General features: G+C 54.4%; 1 protein-coding gene and 2 long non-coding RNA genes across 8 annotated transcripts in view; 1 reads left to right on the forward strand and 2 right to left on the reverse strand.

The window, feature by feature from the left end:
• Window positions 1-2,267: 2,267 nt before the first annotated feature.
• LOC147579732 (uncharacterized) lies at window positions 2,268-5,640 on the reverse strand. The gene is made up of 2 exons (XR_015252050.1): window positions 4,801-5,640; window positions 2,268-2,638 (listed from the first exon to the last, which is right to left on the reverse strand). It is a non-coding gene; the product is annotated as an uncharacterized LOC147579732 (long non-coding RNA).
• Window positions 5,641-5,886: 246 nt separating this feature from the next.
• Window positions 5,887-8,170, reverse strand: LOC147579733 (uncharacterized). Of its 2 annotated transcripts, none has more exons than XR_015252052.1 (3): window positions 8,021-8,170; window positions 6,903-7,000; window positions 5,887-6,823 (listed from the first exon to the last, which is right to left on the reverse strand). It is a non-coding gene; the product is annotated as an uncharacterized LOC147579733 (long non-coding RNA). The 2 variants fall into 2 exon arrangements; XR_015252051.1 differs by having other exon boundaries at window positions 7,298-8,170.
• Window positions 8,171-8,597: 427 nt separating this feature from the next.
• Window positions 8,598-21,431, forward strand: part of CLMN (calmin) — a 114,499-nt gene continuing 101,665 nt past the window's right edge. For all 5 annotated transcript variants that reach the window (XR_015252053.1, XM_086708880.1, XM_086708881.1 and 2 more), the window contains exon 1: window positions 8,598-8,755. Coding sequence is in view for 4 of the 5 variants with exons in the window: in XM_086708880.1 (XP_086565006.1) it covers window positions 8,674-8,755 (82 nt within the window). In the remaining variant the exon portion in view is untranslated. The remainder of the gene's footprint in view (window positions 8,756-21,431) is intronic.

Genomic DNA, 21,431 nt, shown 5'->3' on the forward strand with positions numbered 1-21,431 from the left:
GATTGCTAGAAGTCGCTACATTTTCAAGTGATTTGTTACGCAGCCAAGACTGACTGATACAACCGGAAAAGGATTCCCCAGTGAAGGAAGATCTGAGCTACATCTGAACAACAGGCAGGAATTCACCAGGGAGAGGCGAAGGGAGGGTAGAGAATTCCAGGTGGAGCCAAGAGGGTGTGCCGTTTGGCAGGAGGCAGAGCTGTGCGTTTATTTTTTAACAGTTTGTTGAACATACGCAGGAAAATGCACCAGTTGGTGAAGTGTCACGTAATGCATAAACACAGGGTAACCAGACCCATATAAGAAACAAAACATGCCCTGCACCCCAGAGGGCCCCCTTACGCCCTTTGTCCGCACCACCTCCCTCCCAGCCTGACCACTACCCTGACTTCTATCAACGGAGAGGGAAGTGGTTTTGAACTTCTTACTGGGTTCTTAACCTTTTTTTTTTATTTTGTAGTGTTTTATTTGTGAGAGAGAGAGACACAGGCAGAGCATGAGCAGGGGAGGGGCAGAGAGAGGGAGACAGAATCCGAAGCAGGCTCCAGGCTCCGAGCTGTCAGCACAGAGCCCGACGCGGGGCTCGGGCTCACGGACCGTGAGATCATGACCTGAGCCAAAGTCGGCCACTTAACTGACTGAGCCACCCAGGCACCGTCTGTTTTTTAACTCTTGACCAGTGGGATCCTACAGGGTGCCTTCTTCTGTGTCCGGCTTCTGCTCAACATCACGATTTTTGAGACTCATCTGTGTTGCTCTCTCATCTTCGTTGATGAATTCTATTATCCATCCACTCTTCTCCTGGTGGACATTTGGGTTATTGTAGCTAGTAAGAGTAAAGGTGCTGTGAATCTTTTGAACACACATTTTGAGGAATATGTATGCATTTGTGCTCGGTATAGAACAGCAATAGACTGGCTTGCCTATTAGAGCAATTCTTTTGAGTAACTGAAGGGAGCAGGTGGACTGAACGGGGCTGGGGGTGCTTTAGGGGAGAAGTGAGACCCTGCAGAGTGCCGTGGACATAGGAAAGTTAACATTTGACGCTAGCTACCAAGGATGGACTTGGGGAGATCGCATGAACTTGACAGGACTTGCTTCTGGCTTGGATACAGACTTTTGCCCCTTCTCCTTGGACTCTGCGTGTTAAAACCCATTTGCACAATACGAAATACATACTTTTCTAGCAGAGCCACGCTGAGGGTTCTTTACAAAGATAAGTTGCCATTTGAGATGTACAGGGGTCAGCCGTGGAAATGCCTGCCAGCATTTCACATAAACCTAAGAAATGTCCCCACAGAGGGCAATGGAGCGAGCATTTTTGTTCCTGACCTATTAGGGGACAGGTGCCTCCGGTCATCTTGTTTCCATAAGGCTAACAGTTGGCTGGATTTATTTTCCAGTGACTCCCTAATATGAATGGTTCCACTTAGTTGCCTGGGCAGGTTCCAAAAGGGTACAGAGCAGAAAGATCAGACTCGGTTTCTGCATAATATTTGAGGTCAAGTCTCGTCTCTGTTAACCTACGACCTGTGTGACCTTGGGGATGCTACCGAACTTCTTTTGGTCCTTAGTTTCCATCAATAAAATCAAGACGGCAATAGTACCTCCTTCAAAGGATTAAATGAGATAATGCAAAGCACTGGACTCAATGTTTGGCAAATAGTGAGCTCTTAGTAGCTGTTAGCTGCACAGCAGACAAGAGATACACAGTAACTTTGTTGAAATGGGCTTGCCTGTGCTGGCAGCGACAGCTGGAGGGGCTGGCCCAGGGATTCTATTCGCACCAAGTTTGGGCTTTTAAAATCACCCTTCTTGGGATTATCATCAACAAAGTTTGCTTTAGATTCCAACATGTTAAAAAATTATATATATATATATATATTTCTGCAATGTTGTTGCAAACAACAATAGAGGGTGTTTTTGCTGGGTCCACAGCATCCTGTCTCTCCCCACCTCTCGATATTGCCAACATCTCCCACATCGCCGGGGAAAAGGTTTTCATCATTTGCTTTACTGGAAAATATACTCTCCTTAAATAGTGTTCTAATGTCTGCAAAAAAAAAAAAAAAAAAAAAAAAAAAAAATTAGCAGCACTGTCTCTAGGGAAGCAGCCTTTGACTATTCAAACCTGGAAGAAATGAAGGGTTTTATTTGTGGAAATTGGGACATCCGGTGCTGTCTACTTAGGGAAGCAGATTTTTTTTTTTTTAAAACCACCCATCAACACCTACACATACCAGAAAAAAATTAATAAAATCCCAGAGAACACATTAATATTTTACATTATAGGTAATCTTCCAAGTTGAGGGACAATTTTTCTTCTGAGTGTGGTTCATTTTATGCCATAGAAATGATCTGAATCTTGCTGAAGTCTCACCGGAGCATCTCTTCTCTATATATGTGTCTTTGATCTCACAGCCACCCTGCCAGGCAGGAACTCTTTTATCTTACAGATAAAAGCACAGAGGCCCAGAGAGGTTAAGAACGTGCCTGAGGTCACACAGCTCAGACCATTACCATCTGCCCACTGTCCACCACACCACGTATCTTCCGTCCTTTTTGCTCGAGCCTGATTCCTTCTGCTTCTCAGCATCTCTCTCTGTCACCAGCCTTTGCATCATGTCCTACGGGATTCCTGGAGGCAGACAGAAAACATTGGGAAAGAGTCAGCAGGAAAAAAAAATTGGCAGAGAGCTGGCTCTCCTAAGGCATGGAGGAGACCCTGACTCATCTGAGGAGCCCGGGGCTCAAAGAGTTTTAATAATTACTGGTTGGTGGGGCGCTTGGGTGGCTCCGTCGGTTGAGCATCCGACTTGGGCTCAGGTCACGATCTCATGGTTTGTGAGTTCAAGCCCCGCGTCGGGCTCTGTGCTGACAGCTCAGAGCTTGGAGCTTGTTTTGGATTCTGTGTCTCCCCCTCTCTCTGCCCCTCCCCTACTTGTGCTCTGTCTCTCTCTGTCTCTCAAAAATAAATAAATGTAAAAAAATTTAAATAACAAAAAAAAAATAATTACTGTGGGTGAAGTTTATTTTTTATTTTTTTTTTTAATTTTTTTTTCAACGTTTATTTATTTTTGGGACAGAGAGAGACAGAGCATGAACGGGGGAGGGGCAGAGAGAGAGGGAGACACAGAATCGGAAACAGGCTCCAGGCTCCGAGCCATCAGCCCAGAGCCCGACGCGGGGCTCGAACTCCCGGACCGCGAGATCGTGACCTGGCTGAAGTCGGACGCTTAACCGACTGCGCCACCCAGGCGCCCCTACTGTGGGTGAAGTTTAAATAGAACATGTTGAGTCACACACACCACTAATACTGAGGACCGTCCAGCGCCGTGTTGGGCCCTGGAAATACAAAGATGAACTGGGCGGCCCTGCTTATAAGGCCTTCCTGAGGAATTTGCACAATGTAGGTGTAACAGACATGCGCAAATACTAGAAGCAGATGCCACAATATTCCTAAGCCAGCCACAGGTATGGTCAACTCCACTGTCTTGAACAGCGGAGAATCTGTCTCTACAGCCGCTGCACCCCTGTGGGTTACTGCCATCTTACCCCCGTGTCCCTGAGACCAACAGGGTCCCGAGCTCCTAGCCTCCACCTCCCACTCTTCCTCCACACCACAACTAAAGGGCCAATCTGACCCAGTTTTGTCCTCCAAAGGCTCCTCTCTGCCCTGACAACAAAGTCCAAACCCCTGAGCAGGGATTCACAGGCAGATTCTGGGGTTTGTCCACTGTTGGGTCCTAGTATGGGGCCAGGGCATGGGTAGTCATTCAACCAGTGTTTGTTCAATGAATAAATGAGGCTGCGGGGGCGGGGGGGGGGGGGCGGGGGCGGTCTTCATGCTACAGGGAAGCCTTGTGACATCATAATGCAGACCCTCTGCCCAGGAAGTATTCTTGGGCTTTTTGAAGAATCACCATTGGTTAATCTATCTAGGACCCACTATAGCCTCTTAACTGGACTTACTTGAAATTAACTTGAAATTCCCAACAGGTTTCCTACAACGGCGAAATCTTTTCAAAAATGTCACGTAAACACGACAATACCTAAGTATACGTGACTAATACCAAATTGCTAAGTGTTCGTCTGGTCCACAGCCCAAGTCCAGTCGCATGTGGGTGATGTGGGCAGGCCGTGAGAAGTATAGTTCAAAGTGTGCTTTTGCCCTACCCTGTGACCTTGGGATGGCGTCTGGGCCGCTTTAAGCACCACCTAAAAATGACCCTGCTCGGTTGGCCTCAGGAGGTCACTGTGGAGACCAGCTGAGCCCTGGCCGCAGAGGGGCCATCCAAACCCACAGTGCTGTGCACGTGTAACGGGTCACGACCATGACCAGAGAAGGCAGCTTCCCACCGGCTGGAGCCCCATCACACTCCTCTCCTGCAAGTGGCTGGGGGTGGGGGGGGTACACTGCGGTTATCTTTGTCGTTCTTAATCCTTCCCAAAGGGGGTGTGAGATGTGGATGCGCAAACCCTCTGTCCAGATTATCTGCCAGAAGTTATCCATCACCATTAACAGAAGCAGGAAGATCCCTGGGCCAGATGTTTTAGAGGTCCTGGGGGCGCCTGGGCGGCTCAGTCGGCTAAGCATCCAACTTCAGCTCAGGTCATGATCTCACAGTTTGTGAGTTTGAGCTCCTCGTCGGGCTCTGTGCTGACAGCTCAGAGCCTGGAGCCTGCTTGGGATTCTGTGTCTCCCTCTCTCTGCCCCTCCCCCACTCACGTTCTGCCTCTCTCTCTCTCCCCCCCAAAAATAAATAATTACAAAAATAAAAAATAAAAAAAAGTCCTTACAGAGGGAGGGAGGTTGGACTTGATCTCTGAGGTCCTATCCAGGGATTCTTTGCGATTCTCTGACTCCACGTCCTTTCCCTTGGCAGAAGTCAGTTTTAAACAATGGCATAGATTCTAGCGGCATTGGGCAATTTCTAGAAAATCAGTTTCTGGAAACTCCCGGGAAGCCAGGCCTTCAGGCAGAGTACTTTTCCTTCCCCAAAATAAAAAGGCGAAAGAAAAATAGAACTGTTAATTCAGGTAAGAGGCAAATAACGTCAATGCCCATGGATGTCACATGACCTTCTCTCCCAGCTGGTGCTCCAGATACAGGAAGTTGTACACACCCAAGGAAGGTACAGTGTGGTATTTGCCTGGGGCCCGGGAATGTGTGCTTTACCCGCTGCCGGTATGTGAATATTTTTTTTTACTGCCTCTGCAGAAGTTGACTTGAGCCCAGGACATGGGGATCAACTATTTGTCATTTGGTCTTTGCTTTGTGAGTTCAGGCCTATAATGGATCATCCATCCATCCATCCACTCAACATGAGACCTCATTTGGTGCCAGGCAGTGTGCTAAGTGCTCAGACAGAGAAATTAATGAGACTGAGCCCCTGTTCTCAACGACACAGCTTACGTGGGGAAACCACCAAGTAAACATAATCATGATGTGACATCTTAAGATAGGGGTTCATAGGATATTATGAGATTGTGCTGAATATTATGGGAATTATAGGAGGTGGGCACTCAGCTGGGCTTTGGGGGTTTGGAGGAGGTTCTCTTGAGATGAACATGAGTTAGCAGTGGTGTGCTAGGTAAAGCAGGAGTACAGAGCAGGGGAGGGCAAGGGCATTTCAAAGGGAACAGGATGTGAGGGCGATCTGGCTGCGACATCTGTCACCCCATTGATCGCCAGGGTTGATTCGGCTGATCTGGCTGGCTAGGCGGGTGTCCCCTTCCTCCCTCACCGCTCCATGTGCGTCCCTCCCGAAGCTGCGCGCTCGGTCGAAGAGGACGACCTTCCCCGATAGAGGAGGACCGTTCTTCGGTCAAGGGTATACGAGTAGCTGCGCTCCCCTGCTAGAACCTCCAAACAAGCTCTCAAAGGGAACAGAGTGAGCCAACGCCTGCAGGTGACTGGGGTGTGGCCAGACCCTGCAATCCCACATCCTGGGTAGAAAAGTGCAAAACCAGGATTGATGGGCAAGAAGGCGGCACAGGGACCAATCAGGGAGGGCCAGGGTCCAGAGAGAATGAAGGAAGGAGGGGTGATATTGACACACAAGCTCAGTGAATATTCAAGCACCTGTTGGGGGCCAGCCTCGAGCTTAGTGCCGGTTAGTGTGCTTAGACGGGTCCTACTCCGTCTTGAAAACCACCTAAAATTCTCTGCACCTTGGTACAAAGAATTTCTCTGCACCGACATCTAGTACACAGTTGGTGCTCAATCAGTGGCGATCTCGGCCCCTCCCTGCCAGGGAGTTGTTACTGCCTACACAGTGTTCCTCACACAAATGCTCCTCTACGATGCAGACTTCCATTCACATCTTTGTGTCGTGACAAATGGCCCATCCCTGCAGCTTAACATCCCCACCTCGTTGTTTAAAGCCTTCTGTTCCCTGAGACCCGCCTCTGGATGGAGAGAGTCTGATTCTCTTGGCTCTTTGCTTTGTAAAGAAAACGATTTTCAGCCGAACTCCCCCCTCCATAGCAATTATGGAAAATAAATTGAAGTGTAAAAACGGGAGGTAGCTAGCAGATGGGGCAAAATTAAGTGCCTGGCTACTAGCACCCAGCTCCGGAGGACACAGAAGCAGACCTTGCTCCCTGGAGTGTGAAATGAACACAGGCTCTCAAACCCGGTCGGGGAGAAAGCAGCTCCAGCCTCGAATCCGGGAGGCATGCGCCCAGGCACCCGTGAGTGTCCATTGGCTCCGTGGGCCTCCACTGGGCTTCCAGAGCTGCAGATGAGGAGAGCTGGGACAGGCTGGGGACTCTTGGAAAGGGTCTTGAGAGGTTAAGAAAGAATTTGCTGGTCTTCTGCCTGATGATAAAAAATATGTGCTCATGGTGAGAAACTTGGCAGACAGAACAAGAAGAAAAATCATTCCAGAGCTTCCCACCTTGACATTGCATTTCGGTGCATCCTCTGGTTAAACTTCCCCCCTGTCTGGTCAGCTCGTCTGGCTTTGACGTTGGGTCCCCGATGGGGCCCTGGCACCTGAAGAGGGCAGCACACAGGAAGCCACTGGGGCCTGTGCCCACTGGCCCTGCCCAAGTTGCTTGCCCAGTGGTGGCACCCCTCATCCTTCCAGTCCAGCTCTAAAGTCAGCCCCACCCAGAGATCTCTCCAGACCATTCCCTATCCCAACTACTCCCTCCAGTGGATTTTCTCCCTTCTGGAAGTTACCTCCATCTGTATTTTTGTTTCTTGGTTGTTGGCTGTCCGCTCCACTGCCTACCCCCCACCCACCCCAACCCCACTCGGGAGTCTGAGTCAGAGAGTGGATTCACTCACCTTAAGGCCCTGCCTCAAGGACACAGGGTCTGTGTACCAGTGGGGGCTGCATAGTTCTTTGTTAATTAGGAAATAGCCCAACCATCTGGGTTCCTAGTAGTTCAGTAGCATGAACTTGGCAATGATGAACACAACCTATGTTTATGCCCATTTTTTTTCTCTTGTAACACCCCATATATAAGCCATTCTCTGTCTCTGTGTGTGCGCCCATGTGCCTTCCACAGGTCTCAGGAGAGGGTCCAAGTAGTGAGCTAGGGAGCTTGGACCTCATGCCCCTAGATCATTCTTCAGCCTCGGGTAAATTCCAAGACTCCGGGACCTCACTTTTTCCATGTTTGTGAAAGCAGCTAGGAACTCTGCCTCAAAGTATGGGTTGTGAGCCCCAAACAAGATAAGATCCTGGAACTCTCAAGAGTTAAAAGAAACGGTAGCAAACACTCCCCCATCTCCACCCGGAAGGCCCTTACTCATTTTCAGTAAAGCCCCAGAGAGGGTGCCCCCCCCCCCCCCGGCTGCACGGGGTGGTGGCGATGGGGGTGTCGGGCTTCTCCCTGCTTCCCAGAATCTGGGGTCATCTCTGGACGGGATCCGCAGGGAGAAGGTTTCCAATAGCCAAACCTAAGAAAGAAGTCTTTCTCGCTGCGGCTCCCCAATCTGGAGGCAGAGGAGAGGCTCCCCCTTAACTCCATCTCTGCATTCGTTCGCCCCTACCCGGGTTCTCACCGGTCCCCCCAGGTGCCCGCGGGGGCGCACGGCCTCGCACGGCCCTCCCCTCCGCAGAGGTGGCCTCTGAATTGTGCGGAGGCCGGGGACCTGGGGTGGAGGGCTGTCTGCCTGGCCATCCCCGGGACAGGGGTGCGCGGAGGGGCCGGGGCCGGGTGGCAGAGGGCGGGCCCTCCCGCGGACCAGGCGCTGGGACCCGCGGGCTCACCGCCCCCCCCCCCCCCCCCCCCCCCGCTTCGCGGCGTCGCCCCGCCCCCCGCCCCCTGAGACATCACAATCTGGGGGCCGGGACCCCGTATCTCATCACGGCCCGTTTGCGACCAAACAATCCAAGCAACAAACACCCCCGGGGTGGGGGGGGAAAGAAACCGGCCCGAGCCCAGCCTCCCTCCCCCGCCCCGCCCCGCCCCTCGCCCCCCCCCCCGGGCCCCCGCCCCCGGACGGGGGAGTGAGCGCCAGCCGGGCGCCCCGCACCCGCCGCCCCGCGCCCGCCCGCTGCCCGCCCGCGGCGGGGGCGGCCCGACCGCGCGCCCGCCCCGCCCGCCGCCCGCCGCCCGCCGCCGCTGCTCCGGCTCCGCGGCGCCCTCGCCCGCCAGGCTCTCCGCCCGCCGCCCGCGCCCGGCCCCGGCGCCCCGGCCCGCCGCCCGCGCTTCATGGCTGCGCACGAATGGGACTGGTTCCAGCGCGAGGAGCTCATCGGGCAGATCAGCGACATCCGCGTCCAGAACCTGCAAGGTAAGGCGCCCCGGGCCCCCCCCCCCCCACCCCCGCCCCGACTCCCGCCCCCACCCCCCGGGGAGCGACGCCGGGTCGGGTGGCCCCTCGCCCGGCCAACCCCGCTCGTGTCACTTGCTGGGGGAGGGGGCCGAGACAGCCGCCCCCGAGCCCCCGCGGGGCCGCCCCGGCTAGATTTGCTGTCGCCCAGGGGGTGGGGCGGCACACGTGCGTGCGTGTGTGTGTGTGTGTGTGTGTGTGTATGTGTGTGTGTGTGTGTTGGGGGTCCCGCTTTCTTTGGGGGGACGTCACGGCTCCCCTGAAGCCCCTGCTGCGAGTTTGGCCAAGTTTGAACGTGTGGGCTCTTGGGGGCGGTGGCCCAGGTCAGGGAGGGAGGAGGAAGTGCGACTGTGTGTGTGTGTGTGTGTGTGTGTGTGTGTGTGTGTGTGCGCGCGCGCCCGTGCGTGTGTGTGAGCTTGCACACCTCCCAAGTACCTCTGAGGCTCAGGGAACGGGCTGGGGGGCGGCGCTTGAGGGGGTGGGCCGGGGACCCGGGGCCAGGGGCACGGATGGGTGGGGGGGCGGGGGCTCAGCAGGCTCCCAGCCCATTCGGGCCACTTTGTGGCAGGGAGCGGCCCCTCCCTTGGCCGAGGCTCCACTGGGGAGTGGGCGACAGGCCCCGCTCGCCGGCCCGGGACGCTGGGACCCGCGGCTACCTTGTCACAAGGTGAAAGAGAAACTTGGGAGGTCACGGAGTCCCAAGGGCTAGGGGTGGCTTCCGCCACACGTGAAGTGTATTAAGAGTTTATTCATTGTGGAAACTTCGAAAGCACGACAATAGTTAAAGAGAAAAAGTCACCCACAGTCGCCCGGTAACCCGTTCACCCACCCACCCGCCCAAAGAAAGCGGCTTTTCCTGGAGGTGTGGTTCCAGCCTCTCTCTCTTTTCATACGTGGGCTTTGCTGAACTAGAGTTCCACTTCCGGCCTCTCTTCAGACACATAGACCTGGCTGGGCCGGGGAACTTTCTTTAGCAGTTTCCTGGGCTGACCTGGGCTTCTAGAGATTCCAAGGCTGGGGGCGCTGCAGAGAGAAGCTGGGAAACCTGGACAGAGAGATGATAGGACTGTGGGTGTCGTCCTTCCCCGCCCCCGCCAGCAGGTGCCTGCCTTTACTGCTGGAGGGTAGGGAGCCCCAGCAGGCAGGGTGCAGTCGGGGGGTGGCGGGGTAATCAGTCGAGTTTAAACATTACACCTGATGGAATGTTCCCTGGGAGTCCATTTAGACCGGCTCCACCCCTAGGCTGTGCAAGGACAGTGCAAGCAAAGGTGACCCGAAATAGGGTGGTGGGGGGGGGGGGGCTAGTTCAGTAGACACTGGACCCTGAGTTTGCTCTGGGTTCCCCTGATCTCTTCTGGCTGTGATTTGTGTGAAAGGAGGATCAGGCTGGATCCCTTTAGATAATAAGCCTCACATCTGGATCCTGTTGCCCCAGAACTGACATCCTATTTGGACGTGGGAATTAGTGTCTTTTGCTAAGATGGCATGTGGTTTGGGCCGTCGTGGTGTGTTTATGCGTGTGTCTGCGTGCATTAAGCAGTCCGTGGGTGTTTCATAAACACATGCTAACCAATTCTTAATGCAACAACTTCCTGCGTTGCTCTAAGATCAGCTCCCAGCATGCAGGGGATCGGGGATCGACTTTTGTGAAGGGATGCTCAGCAGTTTGAGCAGTTATACCTAGAATGATGAGAGAAGGCTTCACTGAATGGGGACAATTTGACATGGGTTCTGAAGGTTAGGTAGGAGTTCACTGAATGGCCTCTTCTCTCAGCTCCCAGGGAACTGTCCTCACTTTTAGGCAATGCCAGTTATAATTTGAGCATCCAAATGGCTTTGCTATTTTAAAAGGTAAACTTTTAAATGTGTGTACATGTATTATGTATACATCCTCTACGTGGCTATGTGTGTGTATAAAATGTGCATTAATCTTTAGTGCGAGCCCAGCAAATTTTTGCCTCCGGATAACCTGTGGTAACCACCATCCAGATCAAGATGTTAATGATTTCCAGTACCCTGGATGGGTGCCTCATCGCTCTTCCCAGTAGGTGACACACGCACACAGGGCTACTACTATTCTGATCTTTATTAGTATAGTTTTGCCTCTAGAATGTCACGTAAAACAGAAGAGTACAATCCATGCTCTTTTGAACTGGCCCTTTTTACTCCACGGGATGTTGGTGCAATTCATCCACGTCCTGGCCTGTATTTCTTCAGTTTTTGTAGACTATTAAAGTACGATTCACATATCATAAAATTCACCTGTTTTAAGTTTACCATTCAGTAGTTTTTAGTAAGTCTCCAGAGTTGGGCAGACATCCCAACAATCCAGTCTTGGAACATTTTCACGGCTTGAAACAGCTCCCCGGTTGTCCGCGTGTGCATCTGTTAGCTCCCAGCCCCGGACCCAGGCAACACGTAGTTCCTTGTCATTGGACTCTTCTGTAGCCTGGAAGCACCCCACTTTGTTGGTCTGCTCACCGCCGAGGGACATTTGGGTTGTTTGCGGTGTGGGGCTCTTGTGAAACTGTTCGTCCCCTGGGGGGATGCTTGCGCTGTGGAGGTGCTGGCCTGCTGGCCCGTGGCTTTGCTGCCGTGGGACAGGAGGTGGGGCCCGGGGTGCATCCTCTCTCTCCAATGTTCCCTTGGCTCCCCTGTCTTTTGACTGGATGCTTAGCAGATAGCTTCTCTCCTTGTCTCCGTGGTACTCAAGAAGTCTCGACCAAAGGGCCACGTCCAGAAGGCCCCGCTCGCTGTGCTTCGAGCCTCTGCCCAAAGCAGCTGGTGGGTGTCGCCGGGCCCGGATATGTCTGGCTCACCAGCTATGCGGGCCATGGGCGGGGTGGGGGTGGGGGGCTCATTCATCTGAACGCCGTGTGGGTGGCAGTCAAGGCAGGGCAGGAGGAGCCCAGGCAGAAGGGTGGTTTGCTTAAAGCTGTGCATTCGCTTACAGCACAGGTAGTCAAGAGCTGTTGTGGTGATGGCTGTGGGCATTTCACGAGTCTGTAATCGGAGGGACCAAGGAGGATGTCCAGCCTCCTTTCGCCCATGGCAGCTGTTGTATGGTCAGGCAGTCCTATTCTTCGTACAAAGCTTTGACGCCTGTGGTCCTGGGGCCAGGTGCATTCCTCCAAAATGTCAGTCTTGAGGATGCTGCATTTCAGGGAGGATTGGTTCCCTAGCACAGCCCTGCGTGTACATCTTTCTATGGATCTACTTAGTGAAATTGACTCAGAGGCGTCTCGACCTCTGCGCGTTTGCTCCTCGAACCCTTCGTCTATGTCCCTGAGCTGGAGATCAGGTGTCCAAGCAGGGAGGATTGTGATGTCACCAGATCATCTCCCACAGAACCCTGGAACGAACACTTCCTGACCTGTCTTTGGAGGTCGGGGTGAGCTGGATAGAGAGCACGGTCTCTCCCAAGAGGACTGTCACTCAACTTGCTGTCCCTGACACAGGGGCAGATGAAGCCCTCGTTGATATGTTCCCTTTGATGGCGATGGCTCATAATAAGTGTTTGCAGATCAAGGACTCGGTGGTGGAGAGCACAGGGGGGTGTCCCTCTGGGCAAAGGCTGCCCGTGACCCCCTCACAGGGTCCCTTTCAAGGAAACGGAGGTGGCCCAAGCCGTTGACCTTTCCAGGGAGGAGAAAATAGGCCTGTAGGATGCTGGCAGCTTCCTCCTGGTGGCCCCACTTCCTTGGGGCCTTGAGGGGTAGAACTGAGGTTAGAGGTGGCCGGTTAACCATCCTGTGCCTTAGCTCATGGCCTGGCCATGGGTGGTGAGAATTCTGGTGCTCTCGTAATGACAAGGCGACTCTGGCTGCCCCCTTTCCCCCTTTGGCCCGACCTCAGGGTCCAGCTGATGTCCCACCAGGTCTGACCATTGCTCAAAGATGGGGGGGGGTGTTGGGCCAAGATTCGGAGGATGCTCCTGTTCCGGTAGGAAGCCTCTGCCACCCTCAGAATTCCCAGCACGTTTCTGTTCTGTTCAGCAAACGTGTGCCCAGCACTGAGCAGTGTGCAGGCAGCGAGAAATTCCGTTGGTTCTCGTCCCTGCCTTTGAGGAGCCCGAAGCCAGACGGGGTCCCACCTGTCCTGCTTCTGGCTGTCTCCCGTTGCTCTGGTGCCTGTTGGGTCTGATGCTGTGAACCTTGACCCCGGCAATGTAGAACAGCTTGGTTAAGACCTGTTACCCGCAGCTGGGGGGTGCATGGAGTCAGGTGGGCCTGGGCGGACAGAAGTCTCTCCCCACTGCTGCTGTGGGGGAACGTAGGGGGGATGCCTCCCCTCCCCCCCACCCCCCTGCCAGCTGGGCCCTGCTGGCTAGTACCCCCGGAGCAGTGTCCCCACCCCTGCCTCCGTGTCTCCCTCAGTCCCAATCGGTCGGGAAGCCGTCCTGCCTGGGCTTGGCAAACAGGACCTGCGATTTGCACTTGGAACTGACCGCCAGACAGAAGTGGTAGCAGTCTGACGGTTCGGTCCCCTGACAGAGCCGCCTGGGTGCCAGGCACGGTCCTAACTGCCACCTGTAATGTCTTCCGCTGGCCTTTGAGGTGGGTGCTGGTTTTCGGAAGTGGAGAGGTCAAATGACGTGCCCGAGGTTGTAGGCTTGTAAGTGGGGCTGGGATGTGAACCCAGGTCAGACGGAGCCCGCGCACGTCCTGTGGCACCAGCTCCGTGAGTCATGTGCACTGGGCACCCAGGGAGGAGCTGGTAGCCTCAGGGCGGGGAGCTGGGAAGGCCCGTCCGAGGAGGGGCATTGGCGGTCAGGCCTTGAGTGCCGAGCAGGAGGAAGCCTGACTGCACAGAGTCTCTGGGGCATGGCGCAGGAAGGAAAGTCAGGAGAGCCTGAAGGCAGGCTCTGGGCAGGACGGTGCCTGTGTGGTGAGAAAGATCGGCCCCTTCCCGGGTCGTCCACCCCCGTCCTGTGATTGCGATGGCTCCGGCCCAGGAGCAGGCCCTCCCCATGCTTGCCTCTTTATGGTGACCTCTTTATGGCTCTGGGCCCTGTGTCACCTCCTCCAGCCTACCCAGTACTCAGCCACCCGGCGCACGTCCCCGCTAATCCCTTCGGCGGGTCTCCAGGGCCAAACTGTGGGCCAAGGGCCAGCACCCCGGTCCATCCCAGGATAATAGCATCATTTTCCGTGGACGCGGTGATGTGAAAAATGCTGGGCCACACTGGCTCACGCGGTCAAGTCCAAGCCCCTTAGCCTGGCACGCGGGACCCTCTGTGGTCTGGGGTGGGACGCCAACCAGTCTCCTCTCCCTCGGCCACCCACTGGCTCCGAGCCCCCCGGCATCCTGCCTTCCTGGCTCTTCTCTCCATACCTGTAGACCTCCTGTGCCTACCGCAGGGGGATCAGGGATGTCACTCGGGTCAGAGTTACCCAGCACCCAGGGAAGAGAAGGCACCGAGGAGGAATCTTTCCTGCCCCCGCCTCCCCCCAGCTCTTGGAGGACGCAGCAAATATGCCAGAGGTTTCTGTATGAGTACAAAATCAAATGCACAACCCGCTGCCTATAAGGACCCCAGTCCTGATCTGTGTGCTTTCTTCTAAAGAATAAATCCTCATGTAGAACATTTTGGCGGGGTGGGGGGGGGGGGGGGTTGCTCCCTGCTGGAGTCAGGCCACAGGCTTTGAGTTAACTGTGGATTTTGCCTCCCAAAGACCATGTTCCAGACCTGGCTCCACCCCACCCCTAACTCGGGGTGTGGACTCTTCTCCAGGGGGGCCTTTCCAGGCAGAGCGTGCTGTGCAGCTCTGGGAAGCCCTAGCCAGGAGCTGGAGGCTGAAGGCCTGGCTCTGGGTCCTGGCACATGTCTTCCCATGGCTGTGCCTCAGTTTCCTCATTGCAAGACGAGAGGGCTGGGCTTGGACAGGCCCCTTGAAAGGTGGTTTGAGGAGTGACGCGGCCTGAATGGAGCATGTGCCCGCGTAAAGGCACCCAAGTTCCAGCCCCTGGCACAGGTGGGCAGCTGGCATGTGATGGTGGGCGAAGCTGAGCACGGCCGGTCGCACCGCTGGGTTCTTTTCACTGTCAGATGCTAGGGACTCCCCTCCGCCGTTCCCCGCCACTGAGGGTCCACCGGAGAAAAGGTTGCAGTTGATAAGTTTGTTATAGAAGCACCCCTCAGTAAACGACGTGCCTTCTTGATTTAGTCTTGGCTGCTCAATTACGGCTCCTGTGACAAGCCCGGGGAAGGGCTGGGACACCTCTGAACGAGCGGGGCAGAGTGCCCAGGAGGGTGTCGTGACCCGTCCATGGTCAGGGCAAAGTAGGGACCCCCGCCGTCCCCCACGTTTGTATTGAGGAACAAGAGCGTTCAGGAGCCATCCCATAAAAGGTTTGTCGGTAGCGAGAGGGGGCCTCGGTCAGTTGGCAGCGGGCCTGGGAAGAGGTTTTGCCGCAGGGACGCTTATTAGTGGCCGTGGCCTTGACGCCATTGGGGCCCCCCAGAGCTGCCTGGGGTGGGCAGCCTCGTGAGAGAGGCCGAGCTCCTGCCTCGATTCAGCGCCCTGGGGACGCGGCCCCTTGCCCAAGAGGCCCAGATTACATTAATGGCCCTCCCTGACCCATGGAACACTCTGGCATTTAACTTTTGACTGGAACAGCTGAGGCACTGGGCACGGTCCTGCCCGAGCAGCCTGAGGTCACGCCTGCCCTCTTCAGAGGGGAAGTGAGAAAAAGAAAGTAATTGTCTTTTTAGTGATGGAACCGTTCAAAGTGAACTCCCTGTTCCCATAGAAACCTTTTCTTATTTCTCCCACCCCCTCCCTGCACATCTTTTTTTTTTTTTACAGTGGTAGACTGTGTCACAGAAGGAATTAGAGGCGGCATCGCAAATCACAAATGTGGCTTTAAAGAATCTTTGGTGGGTTTTTTTCCCCCCCTCACCGGACTGCCTCCTTTTCTCTCATGAATTGTATCAGAGCAGGGGGCGTGGCACTCTATGGTTTGCAGGCCGAATCTGGCCCGCGGGCTGCTTTGGTGAATAAAGTTTTATTGGAACACAGCTGTGCTCGTTTGTTTGCATACTGTCCAGGGCTGCTTTTGCACTACGACGCTCACTACATCGTCGTGACGGGGAAGCACCCACAAGACCGAAAAGGCTGGGGCGCCTGGGTGGCTCAGTTGGTTGAACGTCCGTCTCTCGGTCGCGGGTCAGGTCGCGATCTCACGGTTTGTGGGTTTGAGCCCCGCGCCGGGCGAGCCTGCTTGGGACTCTCTGTCTCCCTCTCTCTCGGCCCCTCCCCTGCTCGTGCTCCCTTTCTCTCTCTCAAAGTAAATAAACTTTAAAAGAGAACCAAAAACATTTACGATTTGGTTATTTAATCTTTGGACCGTGGGAAACCAGAGAGCTTCCAGTGGGATGGCAGGGACCTTTCTTCTAAACCCAGACTTGGCACAGGACAGGTAGGGGATGCTTGGGGTGACATCAGCAGGGGATGCCTGTTGCCTGTACAACGGCCCAGGCTTGTTTCCTGGAGGGTAGGTTCGTGCCTGGGGCGGGTTCTGGCCCTGCCTTAGTAAAGGACTTGCCCTTGAAGCCTGGCCATTCAGCCAAAGAGCGGTTACCGAGTCCTCCCGAAATCCAGGGAGCTGGCACAGAGGGGTGAATGGGCCACTGCAGGAGTCCCCAGTGCACATCACGAGGCTGAGATAAGCGAGTTAGGACTGAGGGTGCTTAAGGGGGGGTGCTGCAGGCGTCTGGGGGTGAGGCGAGGCCCAATCCAGGGGGGACGCTGGGGGCGGGGGAAACTCTGTAATCGCAAATCTGCAGAGTGCAACCAGGGAGCAGGGGGGTGTATGCCGGTGGGTGGGGTGTCGGCTCTTCAGTAGGATCGTGGCCGGGGTGGGGGTCGGGGGGAGCACAGGGAAGCGGTCTCGCAAGTAGCCCGTGCAGCTGACCTTTTCCTCTTCTTCTTGAGACACTGCTTCCGGGAGATTATAGTCCAAAGTCCCCCGAGGACGAGGACAGGCCCCGGGAGGATCTGGGGGACCTACAGAAGCCCCGCAGTCATGTTGCTGTGCAGACCTGGGGGGCCCGATTGGAAGGACCTTTAGGGCTCTGACGACGTCATGCCCCACTCCTGCTTCTCTCTCCTGGGGGGCTCTCCATGTAGGCAGGAACCTCAGCGATATTTATATCCCTCTCCTCTTTTAAACTATTTTTAATCCTCGATGGTATGACATACTTAAAAAGCAGGGTTCTGAGGCCTTGTAGCTGGGAACTGGGGCGGGGGGTGGGGAGGGGCCCGGAGATGACCCTGCCGGTTGGGTGGTGAAGTCACTGAGCCCTCACATTTGCATCCTCCGCTCGCCCTCCCCTCCCGCGTCAGCCCTGGTCCTCTCGCCTTTCCCTTCTCACCTGCCTCTGCCAACATCCTCCTCCTCAACTGCTAGGACCACTGCCCAGCTGCCTCCAGCACCTCTAATCCCAGTTCATCCGGGCGGCCCCGAGATCCTTCCCTGGTTCAGTCTTCTTTGCCCTCAGGAAGGAGCCCTGCTGTGTGCTCTCCCCCCCACCCCCCACCCTTCTCCCGTCCTTCCTGGAATGAACCAGACCCCGCTGCACTCCCCCCCACCCCCACCCCAGGCCCGCCCGTCCTTGTCCCTGTACGTTTGTCTGCATGACTCCTGCAGAGAATGACCACGACCTGGCCTAGAGCAGCCTCCCGGAACCTCGCCTGCACCTGCCTGGGCAGAAATCACAGCCTCTTCCTCTGGACACGGGAGAGCCCCCTGAGTGGGTCCCTGAGTGGTTCATCCTGTGAGCCCCTACTATGGATTAGGTCTTTGGAACTGTTTGCTGTGTTGCTGTAGGCTGAGCCCCGTGCCCTCAAAGACAGTCACATCCTAATCTCCGGAACCTGGGGTTACGTTACCTCACTTGGTAAAGCGACTCTGCAGATGCGATTAAGTGAATGTCGATGTTGAGATGGGGAGATTATCCTGGATTATCCAGCTGGGTCCAGTGAATCCCAAGCATCCTTAGGGAGGCAGGAGGGCCAGAGGGGGAGAGAAAGAGAGGGGGAGGGGGGCAGATGACTGGAAGCAGGTCATAGTGATGCCATTGTAGGAAGGGGCCGTGAGCTGAAGCAGCAGCTTCTAGAAGCTGGAAGAGAGAAGAAATGGAGTCCTCCCTAAGAGTTCCCCAGAAGGAGTGCAGTTCCGCTGAGAACTTTGATTTTAGTCCGTCAAACCCATCGCGGGCTTCTGACCTACAAAAATGTTAGATAATAAATTGGTGTCGTTTGAAGCCACTCAGCATGTGGTAATTTGTCACAGCAACAACAGGAAACTAAGGCGCGAATGAATTGCAAATGGCGGCTATCAAGCCTGGCCGACACCCAGGCAGTGGCATCGAGCCCGAGCTGGGAGTGTAGAGACCGGGGCTCTGGCCACAGGGCTGCCACCAGCTGACTGTGGGACTTGGGGAGGCTGCCTGGCCGAGGGCAGGAGAACAGGGTTTGAGGGGACAGGAGAGGGGGCTGGCCTGAGCCTGCAGACTCTATCCAGGCGTCCACAGGCAGTGCAATCTCTGCGTGATCTGAGATACACGCAGGGCTGTGCACAACCAGGGGACGATGTCACGGAGCCCATCCTCTGCTCTGTGGCCCCGGGCGGTGTGGATGGCTGTGGCAGTGAGAGGGTGACATCCCGGCAGCTTCTAGGCACGAACCCTGTTCCTGGGATTCAACACACTCTGGCAGCTGTAGTCTCCGTTCTAATCTTCATGTTCCGATCGGGTTGAGACACACGAGCGAGCGCGGTCCGGGCCATTTGAAACGGTCTTCTACTTCGCGTGACGTATCAACGCCTGCTGAGAACCCGAGAGCACAGCATTCGGGAACCGGCTGATTGGCAGTTCCCAACTTTGGGTAACATTCCGTCAGGGGTTAAAAGCCGCAGGCTGGACTCACGTTGACCTGGCACCCGGGAAGGAAGCTGGACCAGGCTCAAGGATGTTGGGCAGGAATCGGCCAGCTTTGGGGATTGAGCCTTCCCCGAGGGGACTCAGCGACTCAGCCGTCTATGGTCACGTACCTACCAGGTTCTTCACACTGTGACACAATCAAGTCCAAATTCCTAACTGACGGTTCCTGATTAGTGATTCCCAGGAGCAGAGCTGAGAAGAGCGGGTGCAGGGGTCCCATTTTGAGAGGCTGGCAGAATGAAATCCTTGTAACCTTGAATTATGGCAGGACTGACTGGAGGCAGCCACGGGAAACCAGCCTGTGATCTTCGTCATGGGTTGTGATAAGGGCAGTGGCAGATTATAAAGCAAGGTCACCTACACCATAGCCTTTAATTCCACCATAACCCCTGAGGTTGTATCCCCTCTACAGAGGCAGACGCCGAGGCCCAGAGGAGGTCAGAAACTTGACCCTGTCCTACAGCCAGACAGCAGCATGTCTGGGGTTTCATTTCACATTGTGCCATCTGAGACCAACCGTGGCCCTCCACCCTCCACCCCCACCGGCACTTGCTGGGGGCCAGTCTGTCCGAGGTATTCGCTTCCCTTTCATGCCCACAAGGGACTGTGGAACTCTCCCTTGGAGAGCTGGTCTGGCCTTTGAGCTCGACTCTGATCTAAAACAAAACAAAACAGTGATACCTTGAAAATCAAAGCTTGGAAGCCTTGGGCCCCAGTAGCAAAGGTGTTGGCAGGCCCGATGATGGCCTGTCCGGTTCCCAGAATTGCTGTGGGCAAGTGCCATGAAATGGCATGTGATGGCTTACCTGTAGGGGGATGGGGGGGGGGGGGCGCGTAGGGACCAGGTGCCATGATGCCTCGGACTGATGATGGGCTAGCAGAGGGGGAGGCCGGGAATCAGTCAAGTGTTACCCTTGATAGACTCTGCTTGCCCAGGGTGGGCACTGCTGTACTGGGATTTGTTATTAGTGACGGCTCGTTGACTGCTGGTTAGCCCTGGTAGACCAGAAAACTCATTGGGTTGGGCACTGGGGCCCATCCTGCCCACCACTGTGTCCCAGGGTCTGTCTTCCTGTTCCAGGCTCAGCGTGTGCTCAGCTCAGTTTACGTTTGTTGAATATGTGAATGCAGACTCAAAGGGAAAGTGTAGGCTCCAGGGTCTGGCAGAGCAGGGTTTTTAGTTTCAGACTCTCTAGTAATGACTAGCTGTGGATGTCAGAGGCTTACAGCATCTTTTTGGTGACAAAGAATATTCGGTGGCATCACGCCTCCCTCAACGTGTTTCCCGGTACCTTGCCTTTTCTAAATCACACATGACTCTAGTTTTCCAAGGTTTGCATAAAAAGTAGCGGTTCCCCCATGTTGTCCCCTTTCCCAGAGGCAATCAACTTCCAGAGTTTTTAGCTGATGATTTTGGTATTTTCCTCTTGGTCTCTGAATAACATACCTGTATTCCTTTGTCTTGATTTTTTGTTTGTTTGTTTTGGTTTGGTTCAGGGCTCTGATTTCCGACCGTGGAAGGTAAGGATACAGATCTCCTCTTTACCTCTTTCAACTTCCGATCTTTCCTGTCCTCCCAGCTGCCTGGTATGTTTTCATCGTAATTTTGGTAAGATTAGTGACTGGAGTTTACAGTGCGACTACTAGGCGGGCACTATTCGGAGCTGAGGCACGTAGTAACTTACGATCGCTCTCCCTTTCCTGTTCTACTTTTGGTTTCCTTGGAGTTCAAAACTGTTAGAATTGGCATATGTGCTCATTGATTCATCCCCCCAACTCTGTTGGTGTTCTGGATATCCCCTCAAGTTGTTTGGCTGCATCAGGAAAATTCTCTCGGTTTCCTCTTCTTGAGCACATCAGGGTCCTTTGGTCTACTCCAGTAGATCTGGAGTCTGGCTGTCACCTGGGTGCTCTTTCACTGTCACCTGTGGCCCCCTTACCTCTCTCCTGGGTTAGCTCTCCCATTTCCTGCCTTCCTCTTCTGGCTTAGTCTGTTGAATCCAGGGGCATATCCTTCCTGAGAATGGGCGCCTGAGTGGTCAGTTTTCTGAGAACTTGCACATGGGAAAATGAATTTATTCTCCTCTGATTCTTGATTGCTAGTTTAGCTGGGCATCAAATTCATGGTTGGAAATCATTTTCCCTTGGAGCATAAAAGCCTTGTTCCACTGTCTTCTAGCCTCCGGGGTTGCAGTTGAGAAGTGTGAAGCCATTCCCTATCTTTTCTGTGACCTGTTTCATTCTCTCTGGAAGTTTATAGGATCCTCTTTTTGTCCCCATCTTTTTGTCCCCAGCACCTCGAAACTCCAGGGTGACCTGCCTGGGTGTGGTCTCTTTTCATGCATTGTACTGATCACTGAGTGTAACATTTCCATCTGGAACTGTGTCCTTCTGTCTGGGAAACTGTCTTGGATTTTCTTTTTTTTGGGGGGTGGGTGGGTCATGATTTCTGCTCTTTGTTTTTCTCTAATCTTCTAGAATTCCTTTTATTTGGACATTGGTCCTTTTGGACTAGTACTCTCATTTTCTTATCTTTTCTATTTTCCATCCCCTTTGGTTTTTGCTCTACTTTCTGGGAGATTTCATCAGTTTTTATATTCCATATTTTAACCTACCACGTTTTTACTTTGCAAGAGCTCTTTCTTATTCTTTAGAGAAGCCTTATTTCAGGAATGCAATACCTGCTCTCAC

Source organism: Puma concolor, chromosome B3 (assembly GCF_028749965.1).
Source record: "Puma concolor isolate L17-30 chromosome B3, mPumCon1.1.hap2, whole genome shotgun sequence".
NCBI lineage: Eukaryota > Metazoa > Chordata > Mammalia > Carnivora > Felidae > Puma > Puma concolor.